The sequence below is a fragment of the Peromyscus leucopus genome, chromosome 10 (assembly GCF_004664715.2).
Source record: "Peromyscus leucopus breed LL Stock chromosome 10, UCI_PerLeu_2.1, whole genome shotgun sequence".
Lineage (NCBI taxonomy): Eukaryota > Metazoa > Chordata > Mammalia > Rodentia > Cricetidae > Peromyscus > Peromyscus leucopus.
The window spans coordinates 27,250,063-27,270,372 of NC_051071.1; the positions used below are offsets into that span (position 1 = coordinate 27,250,063).

Below are 20,310 nucleotides of genomic sequence, written 5' to 3' on the forward strand. Positions count from 1 at the left end.
CCTGGGTTACATGACACCTTGTCTTAAAATAACACAACAAAGCCTTCAGGGGCATTAAGAAATATTCCCAGGGACAGCGGTGATCTATTTCTCAGTAGAATTTGGGGTCCGGTATAGTTTAGATGTTCAATCTCTCCCCAAATGGCCTGTGTGGTAAATGTTTGGTCCCCAGCACAGTACTATTAGAAATGGACATTTGGATGTGGGACCTGTCAAAAGGTCCTGAAGTCACGGCGAGGTGGAAGCTGCCAGCCTCTCTTGCCCCCGGCTCTAGATCGGTCAAGTGCTCTGGCACCCAACCCTCCTCCATGTACCACCTCACCACACACCCAGCACTACAGGGCAATAAATCTCAGAGCAGCTTTTTAAAGTTGATTGTTGATTCCAGTGTTTTGGTACAGTTTACAGAAAGCTAACAAGTTGCACAATGTATGCATTTGCCAAAACTTAATGTACAATGGAGTCTGTGTACATTTCACTGTTTATAAACTGTCTCTCAAAAAAATTTTTTTTTCAACTGCAGGAAGGTGTATTGACCCAGCATACTAGAGGCAAAAGAATAAATTCCATTTCGGGGCAGCCTGTTCTACATAGCAAGTTCCAGGTCAATCAGAGCTACATAGTGAGACCCTACTTCAAAATGAATGAATGAATGAGCTGGGCAGTGGTGGTGAACTTTAATCCCAGCACTCAGGAGGCAGAGGCAGGTAGATTTCCAAGTTTGAGGACAGCCTGGTCTACAGAGAGAGTTCCAGGACAGCCAGGGCTATGCAGAGAAACCCTGTCTCAAAAAATACAAAAACAAATAAACAAAAAAGAATTAAAAAAACAGATGCTGACACATTCTAGGGTAGTGTCTGTAAAATCCTTTGAAATGCATCAGAAGAATCAGAACAGTCAATGACTGGGCAGGATAATTGGACATAAGATAAAAGAATGCAGCCAAGGTCAGTGGTGGAATCTGGATAGTGGGTATACACATGCACTCCAGAACCTGATGTTCTGAATGCAGCCAAGGTCAGTGGTGGAATCTGGATAGTGGGTATACACATGCACTCCAGAACCTGATGTTCTGAATGCAGCCAAGGTCAGTGGTGGGATCTGGATAGTGGGTATACACATGCACTCCAGTCTGACGTTCTCTAATCCCAGCACTTGGAAGGTGGAGGATCAAAAGTTCAAGGTCATTCTCACTTAAACAGAGTTTGAGGCCGGCCTCAGCTACAGATGACCCTGTTGGTCCACCCCCCCACCCCACCTCCAAAAATCATCCAAGCCAGGTATAGTAGCACATGTCTTCAATGCGAGCACTTGGCAGGCAAAGGCCAGCCTGATATACAGTGAGTTCCAGGACAGCTGGGACTACCTAGTCAGACACTCTCTCAAAAAACAAAAGTCAAGGGCAGCAGTACATTCTGTAACCCTAGTACTTGGGTGGTAGAGGAAGGAGGCTCAGGGTTCAAGGCTAGCCTTAACTACATAGTAATTTCGAGACCAACCTGGACTATGAGAGACTGTAACTCAACAGGGTAGGGAGCTGTAGAGAATTGGTTCAACACCCAGTACCCACGTGGTGGCTCACAACCATCTATAACTCCAGTCCCAGGGGACCTGATGCCCTCTTCTGGCCTTTGCAAGCAACAGGCACATGTGGTGCACAGGTATCAGCATAAGTAAAAACAACCGTACACACAAATAAAATCAAAGCTCTAAAGTAAGGGAAGAGCAAGGGATAAGCAAACATGAGAACTTGAGTTGGAGTCCTCATAAAAATCCAGGTACACCGGGCGGTGGTGGCACATGCCTTTAATCCCAGCACTTGGGAGGCAGAGGCAGGAGGATCTCTGTGAGTTCGAGGCCAGCCTGGTCTACAGAGTGAGTTCCAGGAAAGGCGCAAAACTACACACAGAAACCCTGTCTCGAAAAACCAAAAAAAAAAAAAAAAAAAAAAAAAAAAATTCATTTTGGGCTGGAGAGATGGCTCAGAGGTTAAGAACACTGGCTCTTCTTCCAGAGGTCCTGAGTTCAATTCCCAGCAACCACATGGTGGCTCACAACCATCTGTAATGACATCTGGCTCCCTCTTCTGGCGGGCAGGGACACATGCAAACAGAACACTGTATACATAATAAATAAATCTTTAAAAAAACAAAAATCCAGGTACAGCCGGGGGACAGTGGCACATGCCTTTAAGCCCAGTACTCGGGAGGCAGAGGCAGGTGAACCTCTGTGAGTTCGAGGCCAGCCTGGGCTACAGAGTGAGTTCCAGAAAAGGCTCCAAATCTACACAGAAAAACCCTGTCTCAAAAAAACCAAACAACATGGGGGCGGGGGGGGGGGGGGGATATGCATGCATTTATCAGATCAAAACCAACCCAGCCAGCTCCTTCCTGGGAGCTGGCGACTTTGGTGACTCTAGATAACCTCGGGCCAATCGCACGCCCTCAGTGACAATAACGACCCATTTGAACGTCTGCCCTATCAACTTTCGATGGTAGTCACCGTGCCTACCATGGTGACCACGGGTGACAGGGAATCAGGGTTCGATTCTGGAGAGGGAGCCAAAAAAAAAACAAACAAAAACAACAACAACAATACAGGTGCAATAAATCTCAGAACATCTGAAGATAAAAAGAAAAAAATTCATAATAAAATTCATGATAAAATACTGGAGGACTGGAGAGATAGCTCAGCGGTTAGAGCATTGGCTGCTCTTGCACATTGGCTGTTCTTGCATAGTCTGTGGGTTCAATCCTAACACCCACACAGCACCTCACAACTGTCTATCAGGAGACCTGTTGCCCTCTTCTGGCTTCCACAGGCACTGCATGCACATGGTGCACAGATATTCAAGCAAAACATTCACATACACAAAATAAAAATAAATGTTAAAAAATAAAATGCTGCCATGGTGGCTGGGTTGAAAAAAGGGAAGCAAACGAGCCACAGTCACCTTGGGGTTTCGGGATAAAGACAGACAATATTGTGAGAGGGGTCTCAAAAAAGTAGCCGGCCGGGGGCTGACACCAGATGCCACCAGCCAGGAGCTAGTGAGTTACTGAACAGCACACACAACAGCCAGATGTTATCAGACCCAGGATATATTCTTACATGTGAGCCTGCCAATCGGGGCCATCTCCTTTTCTCTTTAAATTTTATTTATTGTTATGTCTGGGTGATTTGCTTGTACGTGTATGTGTGTACCATGTTCATGCCTGGTGCCCAAGAAGGCTAGGAAGAGAACATCAGATCCCCTGGAACTGGAGTTACAGACGGCTTCTGCTATGTAGATTCTAAGGAACTGAACCTGGGTCCTCTGGAAGAGCCGCCAGTGTTCTTTCTCTACCAATGGGCCATCTCCAGGCCCTCCCCGCTTTTGACAGGGTCTCACTAGATAACGCAGGCTGGCCTGGAACTCACTATGTAGACCAGGCTGGTCTCCAACCCCCAGAGATCCACCTGTCTCTGCCTTCCAGTGTGGGGACCACGTGTGCTGCACCATGCCCAGTCCCTAGTTTCGCTCCATGTAAACCAAGAAAGGAGAAGGGATACTGTAAGTCACAGAAGATGCAGGGCTCACGGCACAATACACACAAAGTAGGTTAAAGATTTTTGGAAAAACTTTTATGCAATTTTAAACTACAGGATGAATACAAACATTTTACTTTTTCTTTTTTACCCTCAAAGTTACAAGTAATCACGCACATGAAATGTGCTTTGCACCCCAATGGCACCACACCTGAAGTCCTGTAAGGTAAGAACAGTAACACCCGGGTTTAGGCTGACCAGTTTGCTCACTTTCAGATTCTACCTCCCCGGGTTACATGATACACCACTTTAAGCCCCAAACAAAAGCCAAATTCCAACTTCCTACTGTGCTCATTGAGGAGGATTAAACTTTCATTGTACACATGTAATGCCTGCAGTCAAATGCCTAATTCTTTACACAATCCAGAGAAAAAACTGTTACCAATCAGGTACACTGGGGAGGAAAAAAAGTGTCACGTTTTTTGGCACCAGCACAGACCTGAGGGAAGAAATTTTCCGATTTGTATTGGAAGGACGGAAAAGAAAAAGGCTGGGCTGGGGATGCGGCTCAGTGATAGAGCCCATGCCTCCCATTCACGAGGCACTGGGTGTTTCAACCCTCAGCACCAGAAACCCAAAAACCACACCTCTACTGTCTCATTGGACAATCCAAACCCAAACCCTTTCACCTCTGCACGGTGAGCTACGGAGAACTGGCTGCTACAGCCAAGAAGCAGGCACCGACCTGAGTTCAAGGCCAGCCTGGTCTACACAGCCAGCACCACACCAGCCAGGGCTACACAGTGAGAGCCTGTCTCGTCAACAACAAAAGCAAACCCTGCTGCTTCTCTCAGACTAGTGACAAGTGTAGCAGTAGCAGCAAACTGAAGGGATCCAGCCTCCCAACGACAGTGGGATTTATGCAGGTCATAGCTACATTCCTGCTACAGACCCCTAAAGATAAAACCTGGTCCCCCACAGGGTCTAGACCCAAAATACTCATGCGTTTCTTGGCCATAAAGAATGGACTGCAGCCATCTCTGATGGTTCATGCCTGCAATGAGGTTGAAGATGGATCGTCGCTACAAGTTCAAGGCCAGCCTAGGCTACATACACAGTGAATTCTGGGGCAGCCAGGGCCAGGGTAAAATGCTGTCTCAAGTCCCTCTAATAGGGTGAGATGCAGCCATAGGATCTTTACAAAATACAATGAGAGCTTGTCCAGAGCGACCATATAGATCAGCTCCTCAGAAACCTCCAGGAACACAGTCCGTCCAGCGTATCCCACATTAATCTCTCTCACTTCTACGTACTGCATTCTCAAGCTCCAGTGTAGAGAGCCCTCTTTCTACAGTCAGTGATGGAAGGTAGAGGGTGTCTGCGAACCATGCTACAGAAGAGCGTCGACATGTGCGACAATAGAGTGCTCATTATACTGTTTCGTAGCACCTAGCCCAACCCTCTCAAATCGCCTTGGAGTTCCAAGCCCATGGCACTGCTAGGAAAAGCCAGGCATGATTGGCTAATCTTAGCAATATACCTAGTACCTAAGAGCTTGGATGACTGAAGGTCAATGGGAGTAATCACTGAGACCCAGCCAGACCCAATTAATCGTGAAAACACGAGCGAGCTCCGAGCGAGTTCTCACTGAGTTGTCTCGTTATACGGAATAAGATCGCTGCGAAATGCAGTCGTATAGAGAGGATGACTCAGATCGATTATAATCTTGCCGATCCATGCACTGCAAGTAAGCACATACTGCAATATAAATACACATGTGCTAGACAATCTACATCATCACCACACGAGAGCATCAAGTGGTATATATTTATGCATAAACTCTCCTTAGGCCTCAGGTGCTCAGGTTGAAATCAAACATATAACAGCTTTAATAACAACAGCCAGCGCGATCGAGGCCAGCAGATCCCATTTCTGATGTTCCGGGCCAGATTAGAACATGGCTCGTACCCAGTAGATCACTCAGTTATATGGTGTCGGCAAGAGGGAGACCACCTATTAGTCTCAACGCTGAACACATACTGGATCCTGCACACAAATATTAACACGTCCTTACTGTGTCTCCATATAAGCATAAATAAGAGTCCAGAAAAATATCCTGACTCGTAGCCTCTCCTATCTGGCAAGTTCTCCCAGTATCACTAACACACCTTCCTCACTATTGCTATCACACTCACCCGGCAGATGTTCTAAACATGACAAATATCTACGATGGAAGCACACTAGCGACCTTAATGAGAACATATAGAATGAGTAACTATGCTCTCGGTCTTAAACACAAAGCGCACTGCGCAAAAAGAATGAAAGCTCTCATATCTAACATGAATATAGGAAAGATTGCGTGTCTCAATATTAAACCACATAGAAGTCATATATCCACAATGCGTCGCAAGCACGACCTGGCCTCGTGGTCAGGATAGAGGAGATGTGTCTCGCAAGATCCTACAGATACCGGCATACAGAGTATACTGCGAGTATATCTGCAGTTGTACTATTGTTGTAATTCGATATTGCGAGACTCTCTTCTCAATGCCATAATTGGCAACAATACTAATCTGGAGAGACTGTGATCAAATGTTCTTCCTACAGAGATAAATGGTGTAGTGAGAAATCATTCTGTAGATTTAAAAGTCTAGAGCGTTACTTCCTGAGGTACACTATTTACCCGACCCTAGAGAAGTTAAGACTCTCTGTAGAGTGCTTCTCGCATGAGAGTAAAACACCGGAACTCTCAAGAGTCTAAATAACACAGTGTGCGTCGCTACATGGCACCACCTGCCAGATATCGACCTATCGAGCTCTCATAAATGCAAGGTAATTGGTACTGGCCTAGCGCTGTACGTATCTCACACGTGAATTTCGAGCTATCATGCTAGAGCTAACGACAAGATATATAGAGTCCTTCAGAAGAGCCCTGTGATGCTGCTCCTAAGACCGCTCACATGTTGTCCCGATCAGGGCCCTGAAGCTGCACCATGTTTACTGACGCGAGTAGAGATCTACGTTAAACATCGAAACAATACCTGAGCACCAACACATTAGATCTCGTACGATCCTATGTGTATTTAACAGTCTTCTTTAAAAATTTCTCTCGAACTACATGGCTTGCGCTGAATTTTGGTTTTTTGTGGTAATCAATAAACAATGTCTCACCAGCATACAGGAGAGCACGCTTGTTATACTGAGTCTCAGAAATGTGAGGGGTGTGGTCTGGCATTGTTGAGTTACAATACATCCCGCTCATCACAACTAGCGTGTATTTTGGCGTATATTTACTGCATGAGGCATATGATATGTAACATATATATCTTAATATGATCTTGCATATATACAGCCATAAAGAGACGTATTATGAGAAATATCATTCGTGGATCAACACTGTGACTCATACTAAGAGCACATGTATGAGTGATATCGTATATTATCAACTCGCTTATGAATATGTGTGCTCTTTATTATATGCTCTCCATAGACGACCCGCGCCAATTTGTATCGATTTGCTCATACTCAGTATACTATCGTTCAACCTATGCATCTCCTCTCCTCTTGAGCTCTAAGCCTACGCAATTCGTACTCCTCGTACGTCTTATAGATCTCTGTTCTTGTGCTTCGATGAGTTGTCTGCATACGGTGTGGGGTGTCTCGCACGTGTGCTGAGCCGTGGCACCTCAGCGCCATAGCAGATGCACCTAGTGGAAAATACACGTAGGCGATCTGGTCCAGTAACGAGGACAGTCAATCTCCTGTTCAGCCCAATAGTGTAGCGAGGTATACGACTGCAATGTTAAATATATCACTGCTTATCATCTGACCATCTCTTCTCTGTCATCACGATTCAGTCAGATAGCCTCTCGATTCTCGGGTGGTATCCGCTACCGTGAGACCTTGCTGGTGCGCCTCAAGTACACAGTGAGTTCCTCTCTACACGATCCCCTATATAGTGCTAGTGCGTGCCGATGCATTCACGTGCATCCTACTCACTTTGAGCAGCTAGGGCTAGACATAGCCTCGAGCTCCCTCATGTCAGCATGTGACGTGTGTCTAATCTCCTCTTTCACCTAGTAGGGTGGTGCATGCACGCACTGCAGTCAATAAAGACCACTTCTAGTCCTGCAAGACAGTACGAGCACTGTGAAATCGAGTACAGAACGAATATCCCATATCCCAGAAACTTGAGAGTGGAGCGCAAAGTCAGCAGCTTCGAGGGCCATCCTCAAACGCACTACACAAGCAAAAATCGCTCAGTAAGCACCGTAACTAACACTATCCAGAAAGATCGATCCCTGCTTTCTTAGAAATTCTAGACAAGCGGTGACAAACCTTGAAAAGAGAACGAGTCTTGACCTGAGGTTCCATGCCGAAGCACCATGACCCACTGGCTCAGATTACCACTGAATACCTGTACTATTTGAAATTTTATTTTGGACCTGGAAGCGTGCTCCATTCAAGATGACCTGAGCAAGCACGAGATCTTACTGGAGTAGCGATGGAGTGACTACTCTCATGGCTCCCATAACAGAGGTGAGATATTCCGGACCAAGGCCTAAGCGCGTCACAATAAGTAGGGTGGGCAGAAGACAGAGCATCTTTACCTCCAGTGCTCCTCACCACAAAACCAAGACAAATGATAGCGGCACTAGCAATATTAAAACAATGGAACTTATGTATATGTGATATTCCTGTGCATCACGAGGCAGTACGTGGATCTGGAGTCTAGCTTGGCATTGCCTTACTTCTCGTCCGAGCATATATAGGCAACTTCAGGACATGAGGCGAGTTCTGGAAGAACGCATTATTTAAGTAACTTCGTCTCGTATGATCGGATTACTTACAATAGATACTGCCTGGGAATTTACTTGGAGCATAAACACAGCGTTGGCGTACCAATATGCAACATCGGAGCTCTGGTCGCGCTACGATACGAAGTCGAGTGGCATGTGCACTGTCGACACAGACGCATGTAAACTCCTTGAGAGTATACATTATAAATAAGGAATTTTAAGCATTGTTAAACCGGGAAAGCTTGCCACAATCGTTATGGCTCTATAACGTGTCGTATAGCACTATTTGCTATGTAGTTGTGCTAAAGGCCATCCTTTGGTGTCATTTGAAGGTCTGATGCTATAAGAGATGACTCCACTAAATAGTGGTCTCACCTCGAGAACTAGAGCAGCGTATTTCTCCTAAAGCGTCACAAGATCTTGCCCTCTTTACTTCTTCTGGCTTCACTCAACATCCGAGTGGATCTGATGGGTAGACTAGTATCACAGCTCTCTGGCGACTCATCTCTATAGGTGAGTGCGTTATATGTGATAACCTACCGAATTATGCTATACTCTGCTCTCATGGACTATGGGAGCACCATCACACGACACACAACGATTAGCACCAGAACACGAGACAAGGCGTCTACACACGGCTGTCGGAGACTTGGCTCGCCGCTTCACTGTCGTTACTGCGACCTCGGCTAGGATCTGGCCCAGAAGGAACGCCAGAGGAGAAGGCATTTGGTTGAGCTCCACTGCCTCGACTGGGCCGCGGACTATGATTATATTATGTGGCAGACCAGAGCACAGATGTTAGTGCTCGGTAGATCACTCGTGCGACCACTCGGCTACCTCGCTTGGAGCACATCATGGGTTTCGATCGCGAGACTCATTTTTATCATTCTGGACAACCGCCGGTTAAGGGAAGAGTGACATGCCACACATAGACTATGTGTGCAGATTGGATGTGCAGAATCTTATGAGAAGTGAGACAACTGTGTGTATGTTTAGAAATTTTAATATAATAATCATGATATTGGTTCTGAAACTCAATTGTTCAATTAGCGTGTCGATTGTACATGTACAATATGCGATTAGTGGTCTGTGATAGTCGATAGACATAAGTAGATGACTGTCTAGAGACTGCTAGGTAGATAAATATATGAATAGACTCTAGTATCAGAGTGAGTGGTTGGGACACGACGGACCCCTTGAAGTATATTCAGCATGACTATCTGTGGAAGGCATGTTGGGCAGGTGGATGCGTCGCTGTTTGGATGCTTGTCCCGCAGGCCCTGCCCAGCCCGGCTTTGCGTGTTGTCAGAATGTGCAACCAGTACAGGACCAGCCAGTTATAATGAATATTACGCCACAAGGGAGACAAACACCTGTCGGCTTGGAAAATGTATGTTAATCGCGGCATCTGGAAGGGACGGAAGCATGGCCAGCGTAAGGTTGTAAAGAAAGCAAAATTTAAAAAACAGTGCTTAAATAGGCGGGCTGTTCCACAGACCAAGAGAACAACTTAGTGTTAAGATCTGTTCGAATAGCGCCCTCTACACGGTTTTAACAGCCTTTTTTATTGAGACAGGGGCTCGCCTCAATTGAATCAGATACATCATTAGACTCAAGCTGTGTCCGTACAGCGACACCGACGCTCGAGCAGAGGACTCGCAACCTTGCTTTCTATATTATGACAGAGGTACGGGATTCGCGATTATAACTGTGATGGTTCTATACTCATATCACAGTGCTGTGCTTTCAAGCTGGGCGTGGTATATTATTATTATAGATATCTCCTCTGAATCTCTCCATGAGCACCAATGCTTGACAAAAGTTCAGAATCACGAAACATAGCTGAATACCATCGTCCACTGCATATATATTGAAGCCCCCACTCACATAGCTCGAATCACACCAACCTGTAGAGTTCTCCTTTCTTAAAAATTAGTCTCAAAAATAGCTTTGTAAGGAAGTTGATCATGTTACAGAGCAGATAGAATTAATACTCTATTTTCTCTCCATCAATCCAACACAAATATACACTTTTCTCAGATTGTATAGAACTCAGCCAAGAAGAAGTGTAACATATGTACGATAAGTCAGATTCTCGAAAGATTAATTTATAGTAAGCAGAGGGAACCCACTTAAGTTTAGAGGTTTTCATGCGAGTAAAGGTCACAGCTGGAGTCCACTCTCCTCTATAGATATTATACCTCAAAATCCATGCCTAAGTTCCAGAGCTATATTTTGCTCAGAGCACACCACTATATTTGTCCATAATAACTGACACGCGATACGAAAGCAGACCAGAGAGATCAGAAGAGCTGTGGCGTGGACAATCGACTCAATAGCTCATCTTGGAAGCACTTCAAAGCATTGACTTCGTAAGACACCTAGAACCATGTGAGGTCTCATATCATGGTAACATCCTGCTCTTATTGACTAGAGTAAGGATAGGACACTCGTATAATCGTTTATGTTCTCAATCCGGTTGAATATAGAGCCCCATCATAGATTATTGAGATATAAGAGGAAATAAATTCTGTTCCCATACTCAAAGAGCTGATGTAATCTGAAGATACCTCACGACCTGAATGAGGTCCTCTCTCTATCCTACAATCTATACCATGAGTATATGTAGTGTATGATATAAGATGCATGTCACAGTGTCACAATGTGTTGGCGATCTCATCCCAATTAACTCCATGTTAATATCCCGCTAGCGCTCGAAGCAGTGCAATTGCTCACAGGTAGTCTCTCTAAGGGTGAGTGAGCTCACATATAAAACACGATTGCCGGTGGAGTTATCGCTAGCGAGTAGCCTCAGCCGGTCTCAGATAGATATAACTGCATAAGATAAGTCAGTGGTCTAGACAGTGAATGAGGAGACGTGTTAAAGTGAGTGCGACTTACTAGAGATGATAACTGAGAATCAGAGAGGCTCGACATGTCAAATATATGATGGACTAGGTTGATAACATCATTTGGCGTGAATGTTCGTTGATTCTATGCTTACACGGTCATTTTCTGAGTGTAGTGGAGACGATGTCTAATCACCATTGGGCCTGTTTAGATATTGGAGATCATATGGTTGATGCCAGTTTCGTAATAGTGAGTACAGAAATACGCACAGTCTTACCTCGTGTGTCTCCTCCATAGCAAGCATATAACAAGAGTGACATACCTGAATTTTTAATATCAAATTCAAGTGCTCCATTGTGGAAGAGCTGTCGCTGTACCAGATCTTAGTTATTGTAGAGAGCTGCAACATCTACATTGATATAGATGCATATACTAGTGTGTGCCAATGTAGGTCTCTCATGGCATTGTACAATCGTCAGCCGCGCACATCATGTCGGTGCTGACTTCTACTCTTATACCCCTGTGAGAGCCTACTCTAACTTCGATACTCGTATAGTGCACTAATTCCATATATAATATAAAATATAGTACATGAGCCAACACGGAACTAGTTATACGGGTGCTGATATGGAATAGAGACTCCCACAACGCTTATAGCGTGACGACGCTCTCAATGGTGTGAGTGAAGATGCAGAAGATCAGGCATGGCGACACACGCGTCCACTAGCAAGAATGTCATGACCAATGTATGTCTCTATATAAAGTGTCGATTAAAGAAGGTGTCCTTGGTTAAGTTGAAAGAGGTGATAATGAGCTATCACTCAATAAGGAGATCTCGGCAAAATAACACCTGAACCAATAAACGATAGGTATATTCTTGATCTGGCGCTAGAAATTATGAGAACTGCTGTTTATTAAGACTAGTATCATTAACCTCATAATAGACTCAACATAATATAGACACATCAATCTGCCCGTGGAATCAGGTACAGAACCCAAACATTGCTAGCAGCGCAGGTCTTTGGAGATTATAGCATGCCTGCACGCCCTTCTGTCTTGCAGACAGGTTCCCTATACACCATGTGATTGTGAGATGCACCCACACAACAAACCAGCCTCTCTAGCAGCCAGTATTGCTTCCTTTCCGTATTCTCGCTGCCACATCTCAACCCATCTTCTCGTGCTTTCAGACATTCCAATCAACATATGGTGGACAACTATGCTTAGCATTGTCCAAAGCTCATATGTCTCTGAGATGATATCCATACACCCACTCTGAGCTTAGCAGACACACTACACCACCACTCACACCTGTCCACAACCATCTCCATAAGCCACACTATTCTCCTGCAACCCTGTGCCTCACTCCACCCACCTTCTAGTTCTCCTGCGGATTATACCCTTCACTCGACTGTCCAACCGAAGTCTCCTAGTCATTCGACCGATGATTCTCTTGATTGCCATACATACAACCCTCCATCAATCGATCCACTGCAGATAGAATCTTATCCACTTCAGAGAAACTAACATGGGCCCACAAACCTGACTCAAGCTGTCTCAGTATTAGTTTGCCGTCCTTGATGCACTCACCTCTCTCAATTAAGTTCTTCGGAGTTGGCCTGTCTTGAGCTGCATTCCCCATTATCTTAGAAATAGCTAACATGTCGTCTTCTGAAAGCGTGTACTCTGGCTTGTTCTATGGGACAACTCTCCATGAATGACTACAATAGGTTCACAGGGCGTAGCAAGACGATTCTGTTTAATCATGCTCGAAGTATTGGCATCGCTACTACAACCATTAATATACCTATGCTCACCCTATGGAGCTAGATTTCGTATAGTCACCATACTTCTGTGTGCTCTGGTAGCTTGAAAAACCGCAGGACAACCACCTGGCGGCCCTTTTACCAATATGCGTATATACGCTATCTTCCTTTGCTCCCAATAACGGTGCTCCATGGCATCTCGAGCATCAATCACCTCGTATATTTAGCATCAAATAAGTATACATTGTACAGAAAATCTACAAAGTGATAAAAAATGATACAATGAGAGAAGTAAAAAGCGGACTGTGAGGAGCATAGTAGTAGATAACAATTACAGATCCTCTCACACTTATCACTGCTTGACAAGACAAGTTAAGTATTTGAGACCTGGGAAAGGCCTGACAGTCCAGTTTTTGTTGTTGTGAGACAGGTTTTTATATACCCTAGGTTGACCACCATCCATTGTAAGCTGCCAAGGATGACCTTGGACTTTGGAGCCTCCTTCCTACCTCCCCCTTCCAAGTGCCAGGATTACAATACATCATCATGCCTCTTTTATAAAGCTTCGGGGATTGAAACCAGGGCTGCAGGCCTGGCAGACAAGCATTCTACCAATCAAGCTACACCTTCAGTCCCCATTCACATTTTCATAGGCTCAAATTTACATCTTTCTGAAGGAGCTAACAGCATTGACATGTCCAAAGTAATAAAATTTATTAAGACTGAATTTGTATAGGCAGGGCGGTGGTGGCGCACGCCTTTAATCCCAGCACTCGGGAGGCAGAGCCAGGTGGATCTCTGTGAGTTCGAGGCCAGCCTGGGCTACCAAGTGAGTTCCAGGAAAGGTGCAAAGCTACACAGAGAAACCCTGTCTCTAAAAAAAAAAAAAAAAAAAAACTTAAAAAAAAAAAGACTGAATTTGTAGCCAAGTGGTGGTGGTGCACACCTTTAGTCCTAGCACTCAGGCAGAGGCAAGTGAATCTCTTGAGTTCAAGGCCAGCCTGGTTTACAGAGCCAGTTCCAGGTCAGCCAGGGCTACACAAAGAAACCGTCTGGGGGAGGGGAGGTTGGCTGAATTTATTAAATGTTTAAAACAAGTATCTCTGGTTGACTGACCATTATGAGAAACACTTACACTCCTAAGTTGGAGGAGACATCGCATATTAAAGAGCGCATGAGGAGCCCAGGTGTAGTGGCACTGGCCTTTAACCCAGTACTCAAGAGGCAGGAGCTCTGTGAGTTTGAGGCCAAGCTGGTCTAGATAGCACGTTTCAAGATAGCCATGGCTACAAAGCAGAGAAACCCTGTCTCAAAAAACAAAAACAAAAACAAAGCACATGAGGAAGCTTCTGCCGGCTCCAAACCAGAAGATACCTGGTAAAATGTGTTAAGTCATGGCCTACATAGGAATCCATGTAGGAAGCAAGGTTGTCTCTCTTGCTTACAGGGGACAGACTAAAGCAAGTGGCAGAACACATACAATTGCTAGTGTAGGTCCTGACACAGCACATTACCTCCTCTAAAAGACAATGAAACTAATCACAACCTTTGTCTATACCCATTTTTTTTTTCCATTACCCACAACTGCAACATTTTCTTACTACTAATCCAAAAGCTCAGGGGAAGTCTTAATGCATCTCTCTGCTCCTCAGCTTTCCGCCCCAACTGGTATGATACACAAAACAAAAATCAGCCAGCAATTTGTCCAGACAAGAATGTGGGCCAGGTGTCCTATAGGGCACTCGAGCTTGTGGTGCAAATACAGCAGGTGACGAGTCCCCAGGGTTCTAGGCTACTGGCAATGCAAAGACCAGCTGGTACAAATTTTAGCACAATTCAGCGTCATTCACACTTCAGCCAGGTCCTTCTTAAACAGCACCCCTCTTTTCTAGCTAAATCCTTCTACACTACTCAGCTCCCCCTTTTCTGTAGAACACTTGTAGGCTGAATCACTTTGCTGGGCTGTTTCCCAGCTTTAAACCGTCTTCGGAGGCAACAAACTGATAGGGCATCTAAACAGCAAGTGCATGTTTCTGTCTTGAAACAATAAGCAAGTGGGGGCAGCGCTGCTGGTCTGGACTCCCTGAAGGCCACCTGGCTTTACTCCATTCCAAGTAAGACTTTCTAATAAATGGGACACCTCCTAAAACAAGGTGATGAGTAGCCTGGCCAATTAACCGAGTACAGGAGCCCGGGTGGTAACAGAGCTAGGACATCAAAGTCTGTTTTAAACTTTTCCATAAAGTACACACATTTCTCAAAATGAAAATGACAGGACAGGCAAAACATTAAGATTGCAAAGCATTTATTTGAAAGGGATACATTTTATCAAAGCCCACTTTCCGCTTTAATGGCAGTTCATCCCCCACATGGTCTTCCCAGGCTCCTTAAAATGTTCTTTATCAACTACTCAAGTCTGTAATTAAAGCCACATTTTTTAAACTACATAAACGAAGGAGCCTCTTGAACCATGTCCTAAATCTTACTGCCAAACATAACGTCACTGAAATCACTCAATGGTATTAAGTACGAGCGACAGTCGACGAGCGAACCGGCCGAGAAGCTAAGGCCATCTCTGCTTCTACTGGACATCCCAAAACAAAGCCAAGTGGGCAGTGAAAGCGTCGCCGGTCATCGCACAGTCCTGGCCACCTCCTGGCCCCTCGCTGGGCCCACTTCCTCTGCGGTCCCAGCCCGGCGCGCGGGGAAGGCGGGCCCCCTGGCAGGGCGTCTGAGCCGGCCCGGGGCGAGCAGCAAAAAGGGACCCCCCTCCCCCGGAAAGGCGCGGCACTTCCTCCGCGAGCCGCAGGCCCACCTGACCACTGTCCCAAACCCGCTCCGCCGCCCGCCCGCCCTCCCGGAGGGACCCCCCACCCCACGCCCCGGCCCCGCGGCAGGACGCGCCGGTGAGCGCTCACCTTCTTGCCCTTCTTGCCCTCCTCCTCCATGTCGCCGCATGCGGCCCCCGTGGCCCGCCCCGGGAGCCCCACCGCCAGCGGCCGCTACATGCTCGCTCTGGGCCCGCCACCCCCGCGCTCACCGCGCCGCCTGCCCGCCCGCAGTCTCCGCCCCGGCCGCGCCCCACCCGCACTTCCGGACCTAGGGAGCCGGCCCACCGCAGAGACCCCGCCCCCTCGCGCCCCGCCCACAGCCTCGGCGCGCCCGCACTTCCGGCCCGAGGGAGGCTCGGGGCCCCGTGGCGGGCGCCGTCTTGCCCGGCCTGGAGGACTCTCCGGTGTGCTCCCCGAAGGGACCCGGGGCTCACCCCTGACCCTCCACACCGCGTCAGAGCCGAGGGAGCACGCCAGCCCTCCCCCCGCCCCGCCCCGTCCGCTCTGAAAGGGCGTCCCCCCTACACTCCAGCTCGCCCGGACCCTGCGGGGCCGTGAGGGCGCCCGCGGAAGCGGCTCCGACTTTTCAATTCTGCCGCCATCTTTAGGGAGGCCGACTTCCCAGCCTGCCTCGCGCCCCGGGAGGCGGTCCTCAAGGCCCGGGGAGGGGGCAGGGCCATGCTTCAACCCTGATGCTGGGCGCGCTGCCACTTGGCTTCTCTGGCTTGTTACTCTGAGCCACAAGGAAACCTTTTTCTAGTAACTTTCTGTTCTGGCTGGGTGTGGCGGCACACGCCTGTGTAGTCCTCGCACTTGACTGGTAGAGACCAGGGAGATCAGGAGGACAAGGTCAGCCGTGGCTACCAGAGACTTAGGGAAAAAAAAAGAATCCAAAAATGTACAATGGCTGCCAACAGCAGCCTCCTTGGTAATGTACGCAACCTGTTGTCTGTATGGATTGCCCTAAGGGACCTTGAGGGTAGTGTTCTGGTGGGTATTAATGTTTCCGAGCTCATGTTTCCAATCTAGGCTCCAGCGACGGACATATTCAGGGTGCATTTGGGAAGCTGCCAAGTATAGTGTGGCCAGAGTTCACATTGGCCAGGTCATTGTGTCCATTTGCAATAAGGAGCATGTGGTTGAGGCTTTATGCAGCCAACTTCCTTGGCTGCCAGAAGACCCGCATCTCTAAGAAGGGAGGAGTAAAGACTAGTAGCTGAGAGACCGCTCATGGGGTGTGGCTGTGCGTTCCTTGGAAAGTTATAGACCCTATGGTCCCGCCAACCCACTGTGTTCACTAATCTCACACCCAAGCCAAGAAAGATTGTTTTTAAAAAAGCTTTATTCTCTCCTATCTCAGGCACCTCAGGAAAATAAGTTACAACGGCAAGGACATTCAAAATAAAGTTGTAGAATCTTAACAATCCACATATAATAGTTGATCACATTCAGAGAACAGTTTCAGAGAATCAGGTAGTTTTCAAAAGCAAACTGTTACACCAACCCTGAGTAAGGACTTTTCCCATGGTAAACCAATGCTAAATGAAGCCACTATTTATTTTAAAATACTAGTATCCTGCTAATTGCAATATGGTTCTCTCAGGGCCACATGCACTTCTCCTTTGCAATAGGGACCTCCAGTCCTCAGTTCCCCTGGGAGTTGGGGGAGGCTCATGAATTCCTTGCCACTCCATACTAGAATGCTGACTGGTTTGTTCTTGTGCAGGTCTTAATGCAGGCATCCACAGCTACTACTATGAGTTCAGGAGCGCAGGAGTCCTGTCATATCCAGAAAACACATTATTTTTGCTCCAGCCCTTCCCGAAACCTCTGGCTTTTTTTTTTTTTTTTTTTTTTTTTTTTTTTTTTTTTTTTTTTTTTTTGAGAATGAGTCTCCTATGTGATTCTGGCTGTTTTAGCACTTACTGTGTAGAGCAGGGTAGCCTAGAAATCACAGAGATCTGATTGTCTCTGCCTCCCAAGTGCTGGGGTTAAAGGCGTGCACCACCACCGCTACAAGCACCCTGCACCTCTGGCTTTTACAATCTTTCTAATCCCTCTTCAGTGATGGTCCCTGAGCCTCAAGGAGGGTGTGCTGTAGGCGCCCCGTTTGAGGCTGAGCACTCCACAGTTACGTATCCTATGCAGTGTTCTCATCTTAACCACAGAGCCAGCTCTCTAGCCCTTACGGCCTGGATTTTACGTCATCTTTTCATAAGCTATAGTTGCTAGAGGGGAGTCTGAATGAATGCAATTTTTCTCTTCCCAGTTCTAACCAAAGCTATAAAAAGAACTGAGGCAAGCAAGCTTAGGAAATAGTTTCACAGCCTGGGACTCGATCTGGTGCTGCACAACCCCTCTTCTAATAATGCAGCTTCGATCCTTACTGCACACACTATGTACAAACACCCTCTCTGGATAATTGTGTCTGGCAATCTTGAACCCAAATCTGCATCAGACACACATACTCCTCTCTATGAAAAATAGTATACATTTATCTGCCTCTACCAACAAATTTAGACAGTTTCTACTGAACTATGTTGTTGTTGGAGGTTTTTACTCTTTTGGGGGGCCCTCCACCCAGTCTGAGTGATTATTTTATAAGTGGATTGTGGGACTGCGGGGCTTGGGGAACCTGGAGAGAAGCCCTCCAGCAACAGCCAGCCTTAGCTACACAGCATGGTCAAGGATATCCTGGGCTACAAACAAAAATGTCCTAAAGTTGGGCTTGTGGGTACTGGAGAGATGGCTCAGTGGTTAAGAGCACTGACTGTTCTTCCAGAGGACCTGGGTTCAATTTCCGGCACCCACATGGCAGCTCACAACTGTCTGTAACTCCAGTTCCAGGGGACCTGACACCCGTGGCAAAACACCAATGAACATAAAATAAATTAATTTTTAAAAAGTGGGCTTGTGAAGGGGACCCAGAAGACGTTTTCATGAGAATGAACCTCGAAGAGGTGAGAATAAAAACTCGGTTCAGATTGACTGTATAGACCTGATCAAAACTTCTAGCCCAGCGGTAGTGGTGCACATCTTTAATCCCAGCACTCAGAAGACAGAGGCAGGCAGATCTCTATGAGTTCAAGGCCAGCCTGGTCTACAAAGCAAGTTGTTCCAGCATAGCCTGGATGGTTACAAAGAGAAATCCTGTCTTGAAAAACAAAAACAAGGGCTGGAGAGATGGCTCAGAGGTTAAGAGCACCGATTGCTCTTCCAGAGGTCCTGAGTTCAATTCCCAGCAACCACATGGTGGCTCACAACCATCTGTAATGAGATCTGGCACTCCCTCCTGTATACATAATAAATAAATAAATCTTAAAAAAAAAAAAAGAAAGAAAGAAAAACAAAAACAAACAAACAAAACTTCTAGAGAGTCCGATGCCAGGGGGTTTATTGCCAGTATATTTAAACATAGTATAATTCGGAAAGAAGTGTCCTGGTGTAATACAGTCCTGGTGCACAGGAAAGCATTATTACATCAGGACTCAACTCAGGGTACATGTGATTTCTTCCGAGAAGATGGGTTCTGGAGATAGGCTACCTTTACTAACTTAAGGGCCCAGGTCATTTGGGCTATTAGCCACCTCTGGTCCTGGTTGTGGGAGCTTGTGGGAGTCCATGGCTGTACAGGTAATGTAAGGGTCATTTAGACTGTTAGGTATCTCCGATCTTGGTTGTGGGAGCTTGGGGAGCCCTTGCTTGTAAGGGTCATTTAGATTGCTAGGTATCTCCAGTCCCGGCTGTAGGAGCTGATACGGCCTGGTGGAACAGATAACAAAGATCACCAGCTCCCAGCTTTCCGGATGGAAGAACAGGTTTTATATCTTTTCCTTTGAGAAGACAGTCCTGTGTGCTTAATCATTACTGGTTTTCCTGGACAGCTGTGAGCATAAGGACCTTCGTGCTGAGCTCCCAATAGCCTTGCCCTGCCAGGCTTTTTCTTTTGGGCCACCAACCAGCTCCCAAATCATGACACAGAGACTTCTTATTAGTTATAAGTGCTCGGCTTATTAGTTGTAAGTGCTAGGCTCATTTCTAGCTAACTCTTTTAACTTAAATTAACCTGTTTCTCTTTATCTACCTTTTGCCTCAGGGCTTTTTACTTTTCTTTCCTTCTGTGTATTTTTCACTGCTTCTCATGGCCAGCTGGCCGCTGCCTGGCTTCTTGCTCCAGGCACGTCCCTCTCTTTCTTCCCTGTTCTCTCTTCCTCCTCCTTCCCTTGTTCCTCTCTCAAGCCTAGAGTCCTCCTCCTATTTATTCTCTCTGCCTGCCAGTCCTTCTCCTGCCTAGCTATTGGCCGCTCAGCTCTTTATTAGACCAATCAGGCATCTTAGGCAGGCAAGGTGAAATAAACGCAACACATCTTTTCATAATTAAACACACATACTTGCATCATTAAACAAATGCAGCATAAACAAATGTAACACATCTTTACACAGTTAAATTAATATTCTGCAGCACAGACAATGTAATACATCTTTACATAGGTAAAATAATATTCCATAACACCTCGATGGCTTACACCTATAACC

At 46.3% G+C, this 20,310-nt stretch overlaps 1 protein-coding gene and 1 pseudogene across 2 annotated transcripts in view; one reads left to right on the top strand and one right to left on the bottom strand.

Moving 5' to 3' along the window:
* Ccm2 (CCM2 scaffold protein) overlaps positions 1 to 15,999 on the bottom strand; it is a 65,058-nt gene extending 49,059 nt beyond the window's left edge. For both annotated transcript variants that reach the window (XM_028870553.2, XM_028870552.2), the window contains exon 1: positions 15,862 to 15,999. In XM_028870553.2, coding sequence (XP_028726386.1) covers positions 15,862 to 15,891 — 30 coding nt within the window. In that variant the 5' untranslated portion in view covers positions 15,892 to 15,999. The remainder of the gene's footprint in view (positions 1 to 15,861) is intronic.
* Positions 16,000 to 16,670: 671 nt separating this feature from the next.
* LOC114694112 lies at positions 16,671 to 16,759 on the top strand (annotated as a pseudogene).
* The last annotated feature ends 3,551 nt before the right edge of the window (positions 16,760 to 20,310 follow it).